The 19177-nt window shown below is 38.7% G+C and overlaps 1 protein-coding gene across 13 annotated transcripts in view; it reads left to right on the plus strand.

The window, feature by feature from the left end:
• MLLT10 (MLLT10 histone lysine methyltransferase DOT1L cofactor) overlaps window positions 1-19177 on the plus strand; it is a 234980-nt gene that overhangs the window by 191335 nt on the left and 24468 nt on the right. For all 13 annotated transcript variants that reach the window (XR_006204580.1, XM_042945064.1, XM_042945063.1 and 10 more), the window contains one exon: window positions 14801-14979. Coding sequence is in view for 12 of the 13 variants with exons in the window: in XM_042945064.1 (XP_042800998.1) it covers window positions 14801-14979 (179 nt within the window). In the remaining variant the exon portion in view is untranslated. The remainder of the gene's footprint in view (window positions 1-14800; window positions 14980-19177) is intronic.

Below are 19177 nucleotides of genomic sequence, written 5' to 3' on the forward strand. Positions count from 1 at the left end.
TATAAAGATTACAGTTACATTTCTTGTAGCACCTCCTGGATTCAATTATTAAATGGTATTTAGGTAGCTTACCTAACAACTTGGAAATATATCCGTGATAGGTCTTCCCTGACCCCAACAAATTGTATGTATACTGTGTATAAAATAATGTATACATGGCACAAAGGATTATCAGTTTCTTATTGTTTTCATGGTGCTCAAATTCTATTGGAAGAGTCAGAAATATAAGTGAATAATTGCAGAATAAAAAGGCAAAATTATCATGGCGATTATGTTAAAAGAATAGATTTGAGAGTAGTTTTTTTCTTGTCTTGATTTTTAAAAATTGATTATGGTCATTACTTATATGTTTTTATTTAAATCATAGATAACCTTTAATGAAGAATGGGAAATGGTTTTAATAGCTGCCACATCTAATAAGATTATGTTCTTCATTTTAATTAGCAATTTATTTTTTCCTACTAAGCCTCCCTTTCAATTTTCTTAAGCTAAAGAAACAGTAAAAAAAAAAAAAAAAAAAAAAAAAAAATCACTGTGTAACGTACTCAATGATGTTTGTTATCTGGGCTTATGATTGATAATAACTTCAGTAAGTCTTTTTTCGTCTTAGTTGAAATATGTCCTTCATTAACCTGACCACCTATATTTTTATCCTTCATCTGAGCTAAGTGTTTCTAGAGAATACAATTTACGTCATGTACACATGCATATCATTATAGATTTGTGATACTAGCCTTCACTGACATTTAAATTGCTTGGCAGTGTTAATACGAATCTCTAGGAAACTCTCTTTTTGCCATGATTGTTTGTATTTTAAAACTTTTACTGCCAGTTAAAATTGCATCTTTTAGTCCCCCAATTCTGCAAACCTACTTGGTTTGTACCCATCCTCTTTTCTTTCTCTCCAGTCCTGCTTGCAGTGCAAGGCTAGTCTGTACTTGTGCTCCACATCTCACCCTTCTGTGCCCTCTCAGAGGCCTTGTCATGTTAGTCTCCTTACCCTCTCACCCTCACTTTTCTTTCCCATCTACATCTAAGCATTCTCTCCTGTCCATCCTCTTGAACAAAAGAAGCCAAACTCCTTTAATCACACATTGCTGTTCATGTGCCTACCCCTTAAACTGTTCTACCTCCACTCACTCGTTTAAGATTTTCTCTTGGTTCTGGGTGGTATGTCTAGATGTGATTTTATTCTTCTTAGGACCTCTTTGCTTCCTAATTGAGAGAATTCATTTTTTTTTTTTTAATGTTTATTTTTGAGAGAGTGAGAATGGGGGAGGGGCAGAGAGCGAGGGAGACACAGAATCCAAAGCAGGCTCCAGGCTCTGAGCTGTCAGCACAGAGCCTGACACAGAGCTCAAACCCATGAACTGTGGGTTCAGATCATGACCTGAGCCAAAGTCAGACACTTAACCCACTGAACCCACCCAGGTGCCCCAAGAGAATTCATGTCTTTTGTCAGTTCTGGACACAACTCTAGCCATTACATTTTAAAGTATTTTTATATTTTTATTTTTATTTTTATTATTTTTATTTTTATTGTAGAGAGAGCACATGCAAGCAGGGGGAGAGGAGCAGAGAGAGAGAGAGAGAGAGAGAGAGAGAGAGAGACACTCTTAAGCAGGCTCCAATGCTTAGTGTGGAGCCCAATGTGGGGTTTCATCCCATGAACCTGGGGTCATGACCTGAACCCAACTCAGGAGTTGGAAGTTCAACCAACTGAACCACCTAGGTGCTCCTATGGCCATTTAAAATAGTGATCCTCCCTATTCTTTCTGTTCCTCAGTAACTTTTGTTAGACATATTTGGACTTTGATTCTGTCTTCCATGTCCCTTAACCTTTCTTTTATAATTTCCATTTATCAATCTCTCTGTGCTCTAGCAGGATAGTAGTTTTTAGGTTTTATTAATTTATTTTGAGGGAGAGAGAGAGACAGCGAGTGAGCAGGGGAGGGGCTGAGAGAGTCCAAGAGAGAATCCCAAGCAGGCTCTGCACTAATAGTGCAGACTTGGGGCTGACTTGGGGCTCGATTTCAGGAACCGTGAGATCATGACCTGAGCTGAAATCAAGAGTCTGACGCTTAACCAACCATCCGCTCAGGTGCCCCTGGGTAATTTCTTTTGATCTTTTATATTCACTCATTATCTCTTCAGCTATACTGATTTATAATTTTACCTGCCTAATGGGTAAAGATTTTTAGTGAATGTGCTTTCCAATTTTTAGAATTCTTTAAAAAAAAAATTTTTTTTTTTTTAACATTTATTCATTTTTGAGAGGCAGAAAGAGACAGAGCATGAGCGGGGAAGGGGCAGAGAGAGGGAGACACAGAATCAGAAGCAGGCTCCAGGCTCTGAGCTGTCAGCACAGAGCCCAACGCAGGGCTCTAACTCACGAACCGTGAGATCATGACCTGAGCTGAGGTCGGACGCTCAGCTGACTGAACCATCCAGGTGCCCCTCAATTTTTAGAATTCTTTTTGGTCCTTTCTAAAATGGATCTGGTCTGATTTTGTTTTTCTCTTTCTTGTTTTTAAGAACATGTAGCACTTTTCTCACATGTAAAATATTTTTATTTTCAAACAGTCTCAAACTTACAGAAAAGTTACATAGAGTATAATATACAGAACTGTATCTTCCCAGAGTATTTGAGAATAAGTTGCAGATACAGTGCCACATTAGCCCTGAATACTTCAGTCTTTATTTTTAAAATTTTATTGTTATTTTTGTAATGTTTAATTTTGAGAGAGAGAGAGCATGAGCAGGGGAGGAACAGAGATAGAGGGAGACATAGAATCTGAAGCAGGCTTCAGCACAGAGCCTGATGCAGGGCTAGAACTTGTGAACCGGGAGATTATGACCTGAGCTGAAGTCAGACACTTAACCGACTGAGCCACCGAGGTGCCCTGAATACTTTAGTTTTTATAGACAAGGACATTTTACTGTAAAATCACAATACAGTGATCAAGAACAGGAAATTAATATCACTATATTACTACCATCTACTCGTCAGATGGCCATTCAAGTTTTGACTGTTGTCTCAGAATTTTACAGTTTAGTTATTTTTGGGTTTGGTTCATTTTTTTTCATTATTAGAGCTGTGTTATTTATTTATTTATTTTGGAGCGGGATATCATAGATGTGATCTTTCCATTGCATCTATCAGATGACACATACTCAGGCATTTCCAATGAAAAGGTTTTCTTTTCCTCTTTGTAATTATGTATATTGTGGAATTAAGTATGAGACTATAAATATCCCATTTCTCATCATACTTTTAATTTGTATCAGTGTGGACTTACAGATTTGTGTGGGGGTATGATGTATTTATTGTGATGCTCAAATTGTTCACAGTTTAGCTAGTGGGAGCCCCTTTAAGCTGGCACAGTTGTCCCCATTCATTATTCTTTGAACACTTATTTTCTGGCATTGCAAGTATATTAGTCTTCTGTTGCTGCCATAACAAATTACCACAAAATTAGCAACTTACAGGCACTCAGATTTATTAGCACATAGTCAGATGTCTGGGTTTGGTTATCTGGTTGCTTTGTTAGAGTCGCACAAGGCTAAAACCAAGGTGTTGGCCAGCTGGGCTCTTACTATCAGGAGACTCTGGAATTCATTCACTTCCAAGAAGCTCATTTAGGTTGTTGGCAGAATTCAGATTTTTCCTTGCAGTTGCAGGACTGAGGTCATCATTTCCTTTCTGACTGACAGCTGAGGGTCTCCCTTAGCTCCTCGAGGCTTCTATCCCATCCTTTCACATGTCCCTACATTTTAGAGTCGGCAAAGGTGAGTTGAATCCTTTGCACACTTAGAATCGCTCTGACTTCCTCTTCTGTTGTATCTCTCTTGTTTTCTCAGCTATTACATCTCTCACTGACTCTTTTGGCCTTTGTCTTCTATTTTTAAGGGTTCATGTGATTACTCTGGGCCTACCTACATAATCCAAGATAATCCACCTGTTTTAAGGTCGGCTAATCAGTACCTTAATTTAATCTGCCAAGTCTCTTCACAGTAGTGCCTTGATTAAGGGAACCTTGGGATGGAAGGTGGACATCATTAGAATTCTGCCTAGCACAGCAGGATATGTCAGGTGCCTTTTTTTATAGAGACAGTGTTGTTTCTTTCTTACACTTGTGAGTCCTTGGCTTAGTCATTTAGTTTCTTAGTCATTTGAAATATTTGTCTTATCTTTATTTGCTCTATTTTCTTTCTAAGGTTCTTGGAATAACAGTCAAATAATGTTTGTGTCTGCTAGTTTGTGATCAAGGGGATTGTTTTCGTCTGTGTTTTCTAATTGTGGATTGTGAACTCATTTTATAGCCTGAATTGAGGTTATATCCCTTCAGAGAGGTTTTGTGTTTGCTTCCGCTGTGTACTCAAGTGACAGTACCAGCTGGCCCCGTCTTACGTTAATTTAATGTTTGGGATCTATCAGACTAGGCACATATGTAAATTCAAACCCAAAACCTGGGGCGCCTGGATGGCTCACTCAGGAGTGTTTGACTCCTGATTTCGGCTCAGGTCATAATCCCAGTGTCATGGGCTCAAGCCTTGCCTCGGGCTCTGCACTGAGCATGGAGCCTGCTTAAGATTCTTTCTCTCCCTCTACCCCTCTCCCTAGCTCACTCGTTCTCGTTCTCTCTCTAAAATAAAAAAAAAAAAAAAAAAAAAAAAATCAAACTCAAAAAGCTATTTGAAGGCAAAGCTATGGCTCTAAATTCTAAGTGCAGACTTTTCATCCCCTATCCAGAGCTTAAATCTAATTGGACGAGCTTCCTTGTCCTGTCTCTGTGCTGTAATTTCTGTGTTTTGATGGTTTTGTAGGGTTTTGGTGGGGGCAGTGGGGGAAAGGGCTGGTCTGTCTTTCCCCAGAAATGTAGCTCTTGGAAGGTCCAATCTATATAACCAAAGTCTTACGACTTTTAACTTTTCAGCCATTGGAGGCCCAATGTGTTGTCTCTTTTTCTTGTGGGCGCTAAAGCCAAAGCTCCAGGGTTACTGACACAGGCTGACTCCTCCAGGGCAGCCTATTAAAGCTTTTCCCTCCTCATTCATAAGGATTTCCCTCACTGTCCTATGGGCTCAGCTATTCATTTTGAGGTCATTTTAATTGGGGAGGTTTTTAGGTTATCTGGTCTGCCTCATTGTCAGAAACAGAAATTCTCCTACTGATTTATTTTTCAAACCCCCGATACTGGCTCTACAACTACTACTCTACTCGGCCTACAAGTAGTTTTCACGTTGCCAAATCAAGTGACTACTTTTCAGTCTTTAGCCTAGATGACTTTTTAGCATATTTATTTTTGTTCAGGACTTCCTGCTACTGGAAGCTCCTCTCCTGTTCCTGTCCCTCCTTTCCCCTCTCATCCTGTTCCCATCCCTTCTCTCCCTTCCCATCCTGTTCCCATCCCATCCCTTCTCTCCTCTCCTCTCCTCCCCTCCCTTCCCCTCCCTTCCCCTCCCTTCCCCTCCCTTCCCCTCCCTTCCCCTCCCTTCCCCTCCCTTCCCCTCCCTTCCCCTCCCTTCCCCTCCCTTCCCCTCCCTTCCCCTCCCTTCCCCTCCCCCTTCTCTTCTAACATTATACTTAACTTGGTTATCCTGCAGTTTTGACTATTTCTTAACTAGTTTTTTGTTTGTTTTTACTTCACCTTTATCCTAATTTAGTGTTGAAATTCCTTGGGGCTAAATCTGAGCCTCTCCTTTTCTCTAAAATTCTCACCATATTTAAGCTGCTGAAAATCTTTTGTCTACCGTATTACAGTAACTACTTAAATTATCTCCCTGATTCAACTCTTCCATTGTCTTTCAGGGCATTGTTCACATTGTATCCAAAATGATCTTTTTAAAAGTAAAGTTCTAATCATGCCACTCTCTTGCTTAAAATGCTTCAATGGCTTTCCAGTAGGATGAAAGTGGAGAGTCCTCTATGACCTGCAAGGTTCCACATGAGCTGGCTCTTGGACTGACTTCTAGCTTTATCTTAAGCATTTTATTTCTTTGCTTATTATACTACACTGGCTATATCTTTGTATGTAAGTCACAGAGTGGATTCTGTCAAATTAAACAAAAAAAGAATTTGTTGGATAGGTACAGTTATTTAGAGAACTAAAGGAAAAAACCCCTTCCCAGACCTCTGAGAGGACAGAAATAGGGTAGATTCAAGGGCTGGGTAAAGAAGGATTAATAGAATCCTAATATGACTACCATTAGACTAACAGGTCTGACCATTTTCTGCCCTGGTGTGTATGCCTTCAAGATACTAATTCCCAGGAGAGGCTATTACAGCTTGGGTCACATGTTTATCTCTGGGCTGAGAGTGTATGAAATGGAGGAGGGGTACTTCCCTGACAGAAGATAGGATGTTATTTGGACACAAAACAGGAAAGAATTATGGGCAGGTAAAAACAATAGAAGTGGTCTCTCTTCCTTTTAGTTTATGTGTCACTTCTTCACTGCAGCCTACTCTGCTGATCTTAATTAAGTTACCCCTTAGATTCGGTCACAGTACATTCTGCTTTTTCATCATCGCACTAGTATCTGTGTGCTTACTTAATATCTGGTTCCTTCATTTTAAGAACCATGTATGCAAGGGTGATACCTGTTTTTGTTTTTTGTAGTATCTTCATCTAGTATTTTGTCTGGGTACATTAGGCAATAAATAATTGTAGAATATTGTAAAACAGAGTCAATTACGCAATATTCAATTGATTATGTCAAAATAACATTCAAAACATTTGTAAAGATTTTATAATGGAATAGGAAAATACGTTAAGTATAAAAGGATTAAAAATGTTGAGTTTCATACATAGGCAGCTATATAAAGCTAAACAAAACCATAAACTATATACCAAAAAATTTGAAAATACATAAAAATGTCAACAGTGTTTGTGGATGAATTTTTCCCTACTTTGCCATCTACTTAAGAGTTTTAATAATTAGTATGTAGTATTTTTATAGGTAAAGTCAAAAGAAGCAATACAGAATTGTTCAGATCTCTGTAAAAATAGAGCAGCCTAAGAAATAGTTAATGCTTGCCTAATGAGATTTTGGAACACCTATATTCCATCAAGGTGGCCAAGAGTGTCAGAAAAGAAAGCTCTTTTTCTAAATTTTATTTTACCCTCTCTGAATAATGAAGGTGTTAATCATATAGAGATATATTTCACAATCTAAAACCAAAGGGAAAGGGAAAACCAAAATAATCCTGTTATGCATTAGTTGCCAAAGGGAAAGGATGTTAACATTTACAATGGAACATTTACATTGCAACATTTACAATGGAATCTTCCATTGTTGTGTATATGATTCTGTTTACTTCTTTTATCATGGAGATAGATATCGCTCCTTTATAATAATATGGCTACTGTTTATCAAATGCTTTCTATGTGGTAGGAGAGCATACTAATAGTATTAGTACCTGTATTAGCCAATCCTTACACCAGCCCTGTGAAAAATTGGTGCCATTCGCACTTTACAGATGAGGTGTACTAGGTCCAGAGAGGTTATTTGCATGAGGGAACAGGATTTGGACTTAACTACTTTCACACCATATTAACCTCCAGAAAAGACTATTCAGTCATAGGATATGGGTTAGGATTAACTTAACAGGTTGAGTCATTTACTAGCTTAAATATTCCTCAAGACTGTCCCGTTCATTTACTCTGGTTCACTGCTGGACAAACAAGCTGATGTGGCACTGATTTGGCCTCCTAGGCAGTTTGAAATTGGGAGTCAGGAACTCTGGTTGGTGAACACTAATATTTATGTCGCTGGTCATGTATAGTTCTGTCTTATATATTGTTTTTATATCATTGCCATGGGCACACTAATAAAAGCTTAGGTCTCAGCAGTGTTTTCTTGGCTCTGCCCACCCTATCCTGTTCTCACTAAGATCACCATTTGTCTCCACATTTCAAATCCAATGGACCTTTTCACTCTATCTCTTAATTAGCCATTCAGCATCAGTTGATAACCATCTATGTGCCCTTTCTTTAGACCCTTTTCTTGACTTCAGTGATGCTGCACTCTTGGTGTTCTTCGTACCTCACTGATACCAATTTTCTGTACTGACTCCTCTTCCATTAACCCTCCTTGAAATGTTGGAGGTCTTCAGGACTTAGTCCTAGACCGATACTTTCCTCTTTTATAAGCAAAAATGCACTTTCCCTTTTTTCACCGCCTCAGTGAATGGTACTTGTAACCACTAGCCAGTTCATTCATAATACTTTATCTATCAAATGTAGCTAACTATCAAGTTGAGTGCATCTGACTTCTAGATGTACTTCAGATCCATATCATTCCAAGTGTTTCCATACCACTACCACCTTCGTCCTGAGGGACATAATCTTTGATCTAGATTGTGGAATAGCTTCCTAGATGACCCTTTTGTTTCCACTCTTCCTCTTTTCAATTCATTTACTACATTTAGAAGGATGATCTTCTGAAAAACCAAGTCATGCTGTATTTGCCTTTGGTGTCTTCCCATTGATCTTAGTGTAAATTGTCAACACCTCTACATGGCTTGCAAGGTCGTGTGTAATCAATCTGTTCCTTCCCTTCTCTCCAGCTTTGTCTTCCACCACTCTCTCCACTATGCTTTACCCATATTACCTTTTTTTTTCCTCTTTTTTCTATTTCATTGTCAAGTTTGAACAAGCTTTTCTACTTCACTCTGTTCACTTAACGTCTACTTGTGTGAACTTTAGGTTTTGGCTTATGTATCTTTTCTTCAGATAGATACTTTCGGCTTCCTAATTTGTCATTCTCATGGTACTTTCTCTTCAATCACAACACTTGTCACAATTTATAGTTATGTGTTTGTTTTATTGTTTGCCTCCCTAATTAACTTGTAAACTCTTGGAGAGCCGAGATCTTGTCTGTCTTGCCTGTCATGTTCCCTACTTTCCCTGCTCCTAGCACAGTGCCTGTCTTCTAGTAGGCACACAATAAATATTGGGTGGATGGATGGCTGGATGGATGGATCAGTACATCATTGCCAACCTCTGTATCATTCTATATCTTTGTGCCTACCCTTTATCCTGAACAGATGAATTTCAGGTATTTTCCTAGAGTTTATGCATTACAGGATTCAGTTCTATTTAATTCCATGAATATCACCTTGATTTAGATTAAAATAACATAGGGGTGCCTGAGTAGCTCAGTTGGTTAAGCGTCTGACTTCGGGTCAGGCCATGATCTCATGGTTTGTGAGTTTGAGCCCCATGTTGGGCTCCATGCTGACAGCTCAGAGCCTGGAGCCTGCTTCAGATTCTGTTTCTCCCTCTCTCTCTGCTCCTCCCCCACTTGCAGTCCCCCCCCCCCCCCAAATAAATAACCTTTAAAAAAAAGTTTTAAAAAATAACATATAATTTGTGAAAGATGGAAATAGAGTAAGTTAAAAAGAAAGCAGGCACAGAACAATTTAAGGAGGATCATTTAACTTTTGAAAGTTCTAGAGGTCTTAGTAAACTGTTGGTTCATGAGGTATGAGGAAGTTTAGGAGAGTCAGTGATCCTCATACTCAAAAAAAGATTTGGGTATTTGTACTGCCCTGCCTGGATAAGAAAAGATAATTTTATCTGTTCTATTTATAGTAGTAACCCGAGTACCAGACACAGTTTCAAAGTTGTGTTCACCACATTGCATATTTAGTTGTGCACTTTCCTATTTAAGTATGCTCTAATGCAATGTAAAAACAGATACAAGTTTAGATATTGGAGGTCCTCAGTCACCACAGTTTTGCTTCTCAGCATTACACTCTGAGGATATATTATTGCATGTGGCAATGGTATTTTCAATTTTGAAAGAGTATTAGGGACATTAGAGGGCCTGGTAATTAATACTGTTCTTTGCTGACTTAAACCTAAAATTTTTATTAGAGCAGTAACTCTAAAATAGTTATGGGTACCCTTATGGAGACTTACTTACTCCTAGACCCTTTACATGGATGTTCTCAAATAAAAGCCTCTAAGGTAGTGATTACTTGCTGTTTTTTAAAAAAATTTTAACGTTTTTATTTATTTTTGAGAGACAGAGCATGAATGGGGGAAGGGCAGAGAGAGAGGGAGACAGAATCTGAAGCAGGCTCCAGACTCAGAGCTATCAGCACAGAGCCCTATGTGGGGCTCGAACTCAAGGACTGTGAGATCATGACCTGAGCTGAAGTCGGACGCTTAACCAACTGAGCCAGCCAGGCGCACCAATGATTACTTGATTTTATAGAGAAAAATATGGAGGCTCAGAAAGGTTAAGTAATTTGATTCAGATCACATAGTTGAGAGAGCCAGGATTTCTGTCTCAAACACTTGTTCCGTTTTTTGTTTGTTTGTTTGTTTTTTGTTTTTTTAGCATGCTGTCTCCAGTTATCTTAGTTTTAAGAGTTGGAGATTCCATGTATGCTTTCCATCATTAAAAAATTAGATTATTATCATTCTACCTTTAAGGTACTTTGCGGCAAAGGCTGAGTTCAAGTGCTTCTCTCTGGAACTACCTCCCCTAGTCTCTTCCTCTGAACTCAGTCATCCCTCAGGTCCTGTGTCCTTACGGTACCTAGCATTTCTTTAGCTTATGAGTACTTACTAGTTCTGCTATGAGACTATTAGTTCTTTGAAGGCAAAATTCCTTTCTGTTCTTTGTTATCTTCAGTGCCTTTTTTGTTTGTTTTTTTTTTTTAATTTTTTTTTTTTAATGTTTATTTATTTTTGAGACAGAGAGAGACAGAGCATGAACGGGGGAGGGGCAGAGAGAGAGGGAGACACAGAATCGGAAGCAGGCTCCAGGCTCTGAGCCATCAGCCCAGAGCCTGACGCGGGGCTCGAACTCACGGACCACGAGATCGTGACCTGAGCTGAAGTCGGACGCTTAACCGACTGAGCCACCCAGGTGCCCCCTTTTTTTGTTTTTTAATAAGAACCTCAATAAATATTTGTTAAATGAATTATGAGATAACAAACTTTTTAAAAACTTGTATTTCTCAGGTGCATGTCTTTTGGAATGTAAGGTTTATAAGCTCCATTTACATGCTACCTTTTTTCTTTCCTTCAGAGCCAAACCTCTTAGAACAGTTAATTTTGCCAAGATTTATTGTCATATTTGGTGACTCCTTTTTCTGGCCTGACTTTAAATGACCAGTGGAATCATTTGACCTATTCCTTTGAAATTCTCTAGTGGTTCCTAAGATTCTCTTAGTTTTCTTATTTTGTTCTTTGTGGTCTATTTTTTGTTGTTTACTCTTCCAGTGGTAATGTTCTGTAGGATTCTGTCTTTGGTCCTCTTGATCATGCTGAGAATTTTGTCTAGGTGATTTCATTTTTCCGTTCCTTGGCTTTCACCAGCTTCCATATCAGGAGTTGTAAATCACATATTCACAGGGGCCAGGTAGGTGACGTAAATGACTGAAGAGATGAAGAATAAGGAATGACAGGACTCTGGTGGGTTAAAGAATCTATACCCTGACCAAAGTTCCAGCAGATTATTGCTATTTCAGAACTTGGTGTCCAATATTGACAGAGCTTCAGTTTTTCAGGAGAAATTAGAATTCGCTTTGAAATGTGAAGTTTCAGTGTTTCTAAATATGAACTAGTTTAAGATTTCAAACACAGTGCAAGCCAACAGAAAGCCTTTTTGAGTTTTCATGTTTACTTATGCTAACTTTATTATTCTTCTGACTCCTGGGTTTGTATCTCCACACCTGATTTTCCTGCTGAGCTCCAGGCTGATCCTGTTCTGTTCTAGACTATAGAGGGAGGAGTTCTGTGTTCCACAGGCATGTCAGAGACCCTGAATGATCAACCTGTACTTCAGTCTTGTCTTCTTACAAAGTGCTTGCAGTTTTAGAATCAGGCAGCTGCGAGTGTGAATCCCGATTCTACCATCTGCTAGGTCACTAAGCAAATTATTTCTTTATTATTTTCTTTAAAGTTTATTTATTTATTTTGAGAGAGAGAGAGAGAGAGGCATGCAAGCGGGGGAGGGGCAGAGAGAGAGGGAGAGAGAGAAAGTCCCACGGGGCTCAAACTCACAAACTGTGAGACCATGACCTGAGCTGAAACCAAGAGTTGGACGCTCACCCGACTGGGCCACCCAGAGGCCCCAGCAGATTATTTCTTTAAACTTCTGCTTGCTGTCGTGTGAGATGGGAGTCCTACATACCTCATCGGGCTTTTACGCCAGCACAGTGACCTGCATACAGTAACCACATACGGTACTAGGTGCTCCCAGTTGCTCTCCCTGTTTCAGTGAGTGGTATCACCACACGCCCACTTACTGGTACTCAAGACTCGTCCTCGACTCTTCCCTCTTATTTCTTCTTGAGGTCCTATTAGGTACCAGTCCTATCAACTCCGCCTTTACAATGTATCTTTACTACTATTACTGTAGTTTAATCTCCTTTTTTGCTCGTCGGGATTACTGTAGCAACCCTTAAACAGCTTTCTCAGTCTCTCTTTAAATCCCCTCCCCAGTCCGTTCTCCACTGGTGTCATGGATTGATGTCTTGCTTAAACTTCAGTCTGATCACACCATGCTTCTGCTTATAGTCCTTCAGTGGCGCCCTGTTGTTTCCAAATTTCCAGCATTTTAGCTTTGAAGGTTCTTGATCTGATTCCTGCTCATTTTTTAGCCTCATTTCTTGCTTCGACTACCCAGATGGTACTTACATGTTCTTCTGTTTCTTCCTCAAACCACCCTTCACCTCGGTTCTACAGCTCCTTTAGAAATGAGCTCTAAAGGCATCCATCGCTTCCAGTAAGTTTTTTGACCCTCATCCTCTCACCTCAGGTCTGGGTTATATACCCCTTTTCATGTGCTCAGAGCCCCTGAGGATGTCTCTATCATAGCACTCTTCACAGTCTTTTGTAATAGTCTCTTTTTTCCACTAAGCTTCTTGAAGGCGGAGACCACGTTACTTGAATGGCTTTGTATCTCCAGGGCTTAGAATAATGTCTGGCAAACAGTGAGCTCTCAGATGTTTGCGGAATGGATGCATTTGGTGAATGAATAAATTACCTTTTTTTCCTGGAGAAATTGTAGAAAAAGGATCTTAGGACCCTCAATTATAGTTGTAAGGCCTTTACAAATGTCACAATTCCCTTATTTTTCTTGTTTGAGGATTATGAGTACTTCTGTTTATTATGAATCAATAATACTTACGTTCTTTAGAACAAAATACATTGTACTGTTAATGTAAATAATTGTTGCTTGCAAGGGCTATGGTTTCTAATCTTTCTTTCTTTCTTTCTCTCTCTCTCTTTTTTTCTTTTCTTTTCTTTTCTTTTCTTTTCTTTTCTTTTCTTTTCTTTTCTTTTCTTTTACTACATCCCACTTAGGTTCATTTTTTTCTTGCTTTCCTCTTGTTACAGTGTCAAATTCTTAGGGTCTTGGGATCTTATTTTCTCCCACCCTCCCAGGAGCCTTGGTTTATATCAAGATTTCTCAGCTTCTGCACTGCTGACACTGTAATACAGATAATTCTTAGCTGTGAGGAGCTGCCGTGTACATTTTAAGATGTTTAGTATCATCCCAGGCCTCTACCTACTGTATGTCAGTAGTGCCCCCTAGTTTTGACAACTAAAAATGTCTTCAGACATTATCACATGTCTCTGTGGAGCAGAAATCATCCCTGATTGAGAACCCTATTGGTTTATTGATATTCCCATCTCTCACCTTTATCCTCAAAGAGCCTCTCCTGTGGAGCATATGAGCATATGAGCATGATCTCCCATCTTTAAAAAATCAACATCTTTTTCTAGTCACTCCTCTTTCCCCTTAACTTTTGCTCATCATCTCTCTCCTTCCTCTTCCCATCCACTTTTCAGAATGGATTGCTTTCACCCAGTGCTCCCTTCCTTTTCCTTTCCTGTCCTTTCCTGTCCTTTCCTGTCCTTTCCTTTCCTTTCCTTTCCTTTCCTTTCCTTTCCTTTCCTTTCCTTTCCTGTCCTTTCCTTTCCTTTCCTTTCCTTTCCTTTCCTTTCCTTTCCTTTCCTTTCCTTTCCTTTCCTCTCCTCTCCTCTCCTCTCCTCTCCTCTCCTCTCCTCTCCTCTCCTCTCCTCTTTTCTTTTCTTTTCTTTTCTTTTCTTTGAACTCCATGATGCTTTCTGAAAGTGCTTTCGTGCCTCCATCCTTTTTTCCTGTGTCCTTGAAGTGACCCCGACCACCACCACGTAGTCCACGTTGTCATTATCTTTTAATCCTCTGTCCCCGTCCATCCCTACCCCTACTCACCCACCCCATTCAGTCATAAAGTCTGTTCATTCTTCCTCTTGAATATTTCTAGAATCCACTTACTGATCTTTGAATCTCAAGTCTAGTTCTCTTCTGTTTTCTATATTGTAAACTGGGTGACCTTTCTAAAACATGGTCATCCACGTCAGACCTCTCTCTCAATCATGAATTCTGGGGCTCTAGTGTCTGCGTTTTGAAAAGCTTACCAGGTGATTTTTAAGCAACTCTAATTGCTTCATTCTCCTTTTTAAGAAACATTTCTTTGCTCTTAGGAATTCCTAAAATACTTACTGTTATTTTTACGAGGCACTTCCTGATGTGATCCCAGTCACATGGCAGAGTCATTTTTGTTACAAATTAAAAATGACTTAGGTTCTTTTTAAACAAGTGTTTTATGACAAGTCAGTATTTAGTCAGCTATTAATACATTTTTTTTTATCACCACCAATAAAATTTATCATTGAGGGGAGGGATCAGGAAGAAATGTGGGTGTTCTGACTTAATGGTTAATATTAAGTATCTGTGACAAATTTGACAGCTAAGTTGCAAAGTATTTAAATAATTTTTTTTCTTTCAGGTATTTATAACAGCAATGATGTAGCAGTATCCTTTCCAAATGTAGTATCTGGCTCAGGATCTAGTACTCCTGTCTCCAGTTCTCATTTACCTCAGCAATCTTCTGGGCATTTGCAACAAGTGGGAGCTCTCTCCCCATCAGCAGCATCATCTGCAGCCCCAGCTGTTGCTACAACTCAGGTAAATTATTGCAGTGCTGTGAAGCGACCTGTAGGTGGGTTTGTCGTTTCTGAAAGCGAATTCCATTGGAGAGGAAAGAAAGAAAATAGGGCTTCCTGTAGGAATTTCTAAAATGCCTCAATTTGTTTTGACATGTTAGTGGAAATAATAGACATATCTACATGGTATTTATGAGAGACGACAAAGGAATATGTTGTCTTCAACTGACTCCTTTCAGTTTCTGAGTTTCTAATTTTGTCCTAATGTAAACTGGTAACTTGGTGGGGACTTTTACTCTTTCTTTTAAAAAGTAGGACTTGGGGTGCATGGGTGGCTCAGTTGGTTAAGCGTCTGATTCTTGGTTTCGGTTCAGGTCATGATCTTGTGGTTCATGGGTTCGAGCCCCACGCTGGGCTCTGTGCTGACAAACCGGAGCCTGCTTGAGATTCTCTCCTTCTTTCTCTCTGCCCCTATCTCACTCTCTCTTTCAAAATAAATAAATAAACTTAAAAAATAAAAATTAAAAAAATTAAAAATAGGACTTCAAAAGTGTGAACCGGTTTTGTGGTTTTAAAAATTCCTTTTATAATTTTAAAAATCACAGAAATAATATATGATCGTCTGCTGTCTAAATTTTCAAAAACCAGTGTAGGAGAATATAGGTTAAAGAGTGATTGATCCCTTTGAGTACTATATTGTTTTCTTCCTAGTGGGAGAGGAAAGAATGTACATGAATATTCTAAATAAGTGACTCTGTTGGTGATTGTGCATAAATTTATCCCTTTCCTTCACTTTAGACCTGTAACTTGATAGGTCAGTAGTCTTCAGGAATCCTTAAAAGCAAGAGTCAAATCAGAAAAACCATAATCTTGTATTTATAAATAGGACGGTAAATTGGCAAAGCTGTACACACACACCTACTCCCTCTCCCCCACCACCTCACCAAAGGTGTAATAATTTAAAATTCCTAAAGTATACATAGATATTTTTATTTGGAATTCTTTATAATTTTACTTTAATTTTATCCAAGCTTCTAGTAGTAAATCTCTTAGTATTTAGAGAAATTTATAAAAGACAAATTCCTTTAAAAAAATTGTTTTTAAATGTTTGTTTATTTTTGAAGGAAAGAGACAGAGCGTGAGCGGGGGAGGGACAGGGAGAGAGACACACAGAATTCAAAGCAGGCTACAGGTTCCGAGCTGTCAGCACAGAGCCTGATGTGGGGCTCGAACCCATGAGCCATGATGAGATCACGACTTAAGCTGAAGTTGGATGCTTAACCAACTGAGCCACCCAGGCGCCCCATATAGACAAATTTCTAATTACAAACTATGAGCTAGTTGTTTGTAAGTTGCTATAAATTTATGCTTTACATATGTGTTCATAATTTCCATTGTCCAGGCCTTTAGAATATATATGTACTTTTTGGAGCACCTGAGTGGCTCAATTGGTTAAGCGCCCGACTTCGGTTCAGGTCATGATCTCTCAGTTTGTGAGTTCGAGCCCTGTGTTGGGCTCTGTGCTGATAGCTCGGAGCCTGGAGCCTGCTTCAGATTCTGTGTGTGTGTGTCTCTCTGCCCCTCCTCCACTTGCATTCCATCTCTCTCTCTCTCTCTCAAAAATAAATATTAAACAAGAGTTAAAAAAATATATATACACACTTTTTAAGTATTTTCTGTAAGCTGTACATCAGAGTACAGCCTTATTTTTAAAAATATGTAATGGCTCAGCGCAGTCACCATTACAATTAGATCAGGTATTAGAATAAACAACAGACAGTTCAGCACAGAAAACCAGTGGTGTGATTAGTGGTATCATGTTTGAAAATGAAAGTTAACTATGTGGTGAACCTCTCAACCTGAATAAGGGGAGTTTGACTAATTTGGGAGAGTTTTTTGTAGCTCATTTCACTAGCCCTGGTGAGATAGGCAGCATAACAGGGGTGTGGGGTTAGAGAGGGTGAAAGGATAAATGAGAGAATGGTTCTTGTAAATAGTTTCATCTCTTTTAATTAAGTGTAGCCATATGCTGTTGATAGCTTTCTATCCTTGGACAAAGTCTCACATGAACATTTCCAGTGTGCGTTTTTCTTTTCTTTCTTTATAAAAGTCTGTTTTAATTACTCTCTGGTTAATTCCAGGCTGAATTAAGCAAAAATCTCATTTCTTCTCATTCATTATGTTTGTGGTTTTGGGGGTTGGCATTAGGGAGGTAGATGGGGGAAGTGGTGGTGAAGAGAAATTTATAGCTAGAGGGAAAATTCCACTTAACATATGACTCAACTGAAGAACAAAGAAATCATAGTTGCAAGTAATCCAGGATTCAGTCCAATTAAAATCCTTACTGTTTATCCTCTTTCCATGTTCAGTAAGATGGGTCTCTTATAAATATGATCATCTAGTTAGACTCAAATGCTGCATGCTGAGACAACTGCATCTATGATTCTGTCCGGCAGTAAATGCTTTCTGCCTTCAAGCTGAAGCTTATTTAGCCTGGCTTATCTGTGCTGCTGTAGCAACCATCAGTCTCCAGGCAACTGAGGCACATTGACCTCTCAGTTGAACTGAGTGCAGAACTACTTCAATTTAGCTGCCTGAGACCATAGTATTGGTATTGAATGTGCAAAATGTGAATTTTCTAGGCAATGTGTGAGGGAAAGGGTACAAAAATATTTAGAATAAAGGGGACGTTTAGCTAGGACTCTGGCAAATTGGGATGTACTTGGTGATTGAATCCTCTCTTCAAATTGACAAGTTTATTTCTGGTTAACTTTTATATGGGCCCTGTTTGTTTTCAAATTGCACAATTCATTGTGTTTAGGTAATCAAATCGTAGTCTGTTGTTTAGGGTTTCTTTACAGGTAGCTGATTAGCAATGCTGTAAGTGGGTTAATTAAAATTACCGATATTTAAAATGTGATTATGGAAGTCTTGTTACAATTGTAACATCACACTAGCAAGCAAGTATTTTAGAAAATATAAACAGATAATGGAAATGTTAAATTTGAATAATGCCCTGCTCCCCCCGCCCCGCCCCCCCCCCCCCCCCCCATCCCCCCTGCCAAATTTAATGAAGGTAGTAGTTTTTAGTGACTGGCCTGGTGCCAGCAGGATAAAAATCCAGGGGTCATTCTTGATCTTTCTGGCCTCGGTTTTTTAAGTAAGATAGACAGGCCTCTTGTTTGGCTTATTTGCTGTCTTAAGAATTGTTCCTTGGAAAGTGGTCAGGGAGGTAAGATCAGGAAGAGCTTAATAGAAATTAAAAACTGAGAATAGAATTGTGCCTTAATGGGGGAAAAAGGAGACACTTGTAAAATTGTAGGGGAAAACGTGATGCTTAGCAGCCCTAATTTGAAAACACCTTTTAAAAATGTTTGATCAGCTAGTTTTATATTCTTCAGTGTTAAATCCTTTTATTTGTTTGTTTTTAGAGTAATTATTCTTTCAGATAACAATATAGTTAATAGTTTTTAACATTATTGGAAGATAGAACTACTGTTCATATGATCTATTTTAAATGATGTGCTCTGCCCTTGTATCATGAGTAGAGGTATAAATTAGTTTCTGTAGGTGTGTCATTAATTTTTCATTTTGCCTTTCAAATTCCACTCTGTCTCCTAGTTCTACATTCATTCTGTTTGTCTTTTGGGAAAATTCAAGTGCTTTTGTTTGAAGGATGATTCCTTTAATAAACAAATTTTAAGACTGAATGTAATGAAAAGTAGTTGTATTTTCTGCATTCTGGGTTTTGCTTTTGGGCACACACTTCATACATATAATCCTGGTTTCTTGTTAACTCTGTATTTACTATCATAAACAATAAATTTAAATAATTTTAGATGAAGGAACTTTCAAGCTTTATTAATGTGATACTTAGTAAATGCAGGTGTTTAAGTATTTTTAAGGTACAGTTAATTTAAGGACTAATATTTCGCACATTTCTGTGAGACTTTTATTTCAGGCAGCTTTGAATACTTTGTTTTCCAATATGATAACTTTGTGGGGTGTGTGTGTGTGTGTGTGTGTGTGTGTGAGTTGTCTTAGATGTAGTCCTCAATTTCCTTTCAGATGATGTCTGTCTGATACGACATTTCCATTCTGTTTGAGAAAATGGCTCAGTTTCCCAGGCAGATAGACGTGACTTCAGAAGATCTCTGACTTGATTGATCAGAATGAAAGTTTCACCTTTTATATTTTAAATAGTTTCATAATGACTTGTA

The sequence above is a fragment of the Panthera leo genome, chromosome B4 (genome assembly GCF_018350215.1).
Source record: "Panthera leo isolate Ple1 chromosome B4, P.leo_Ple1_pat1.1, whole genome shotgun sequence".
NCBI lineage: Eukaryota > Metazoa > Chordata > Mammalia > Carnivora > Felidae > Panthera > Panthera leo.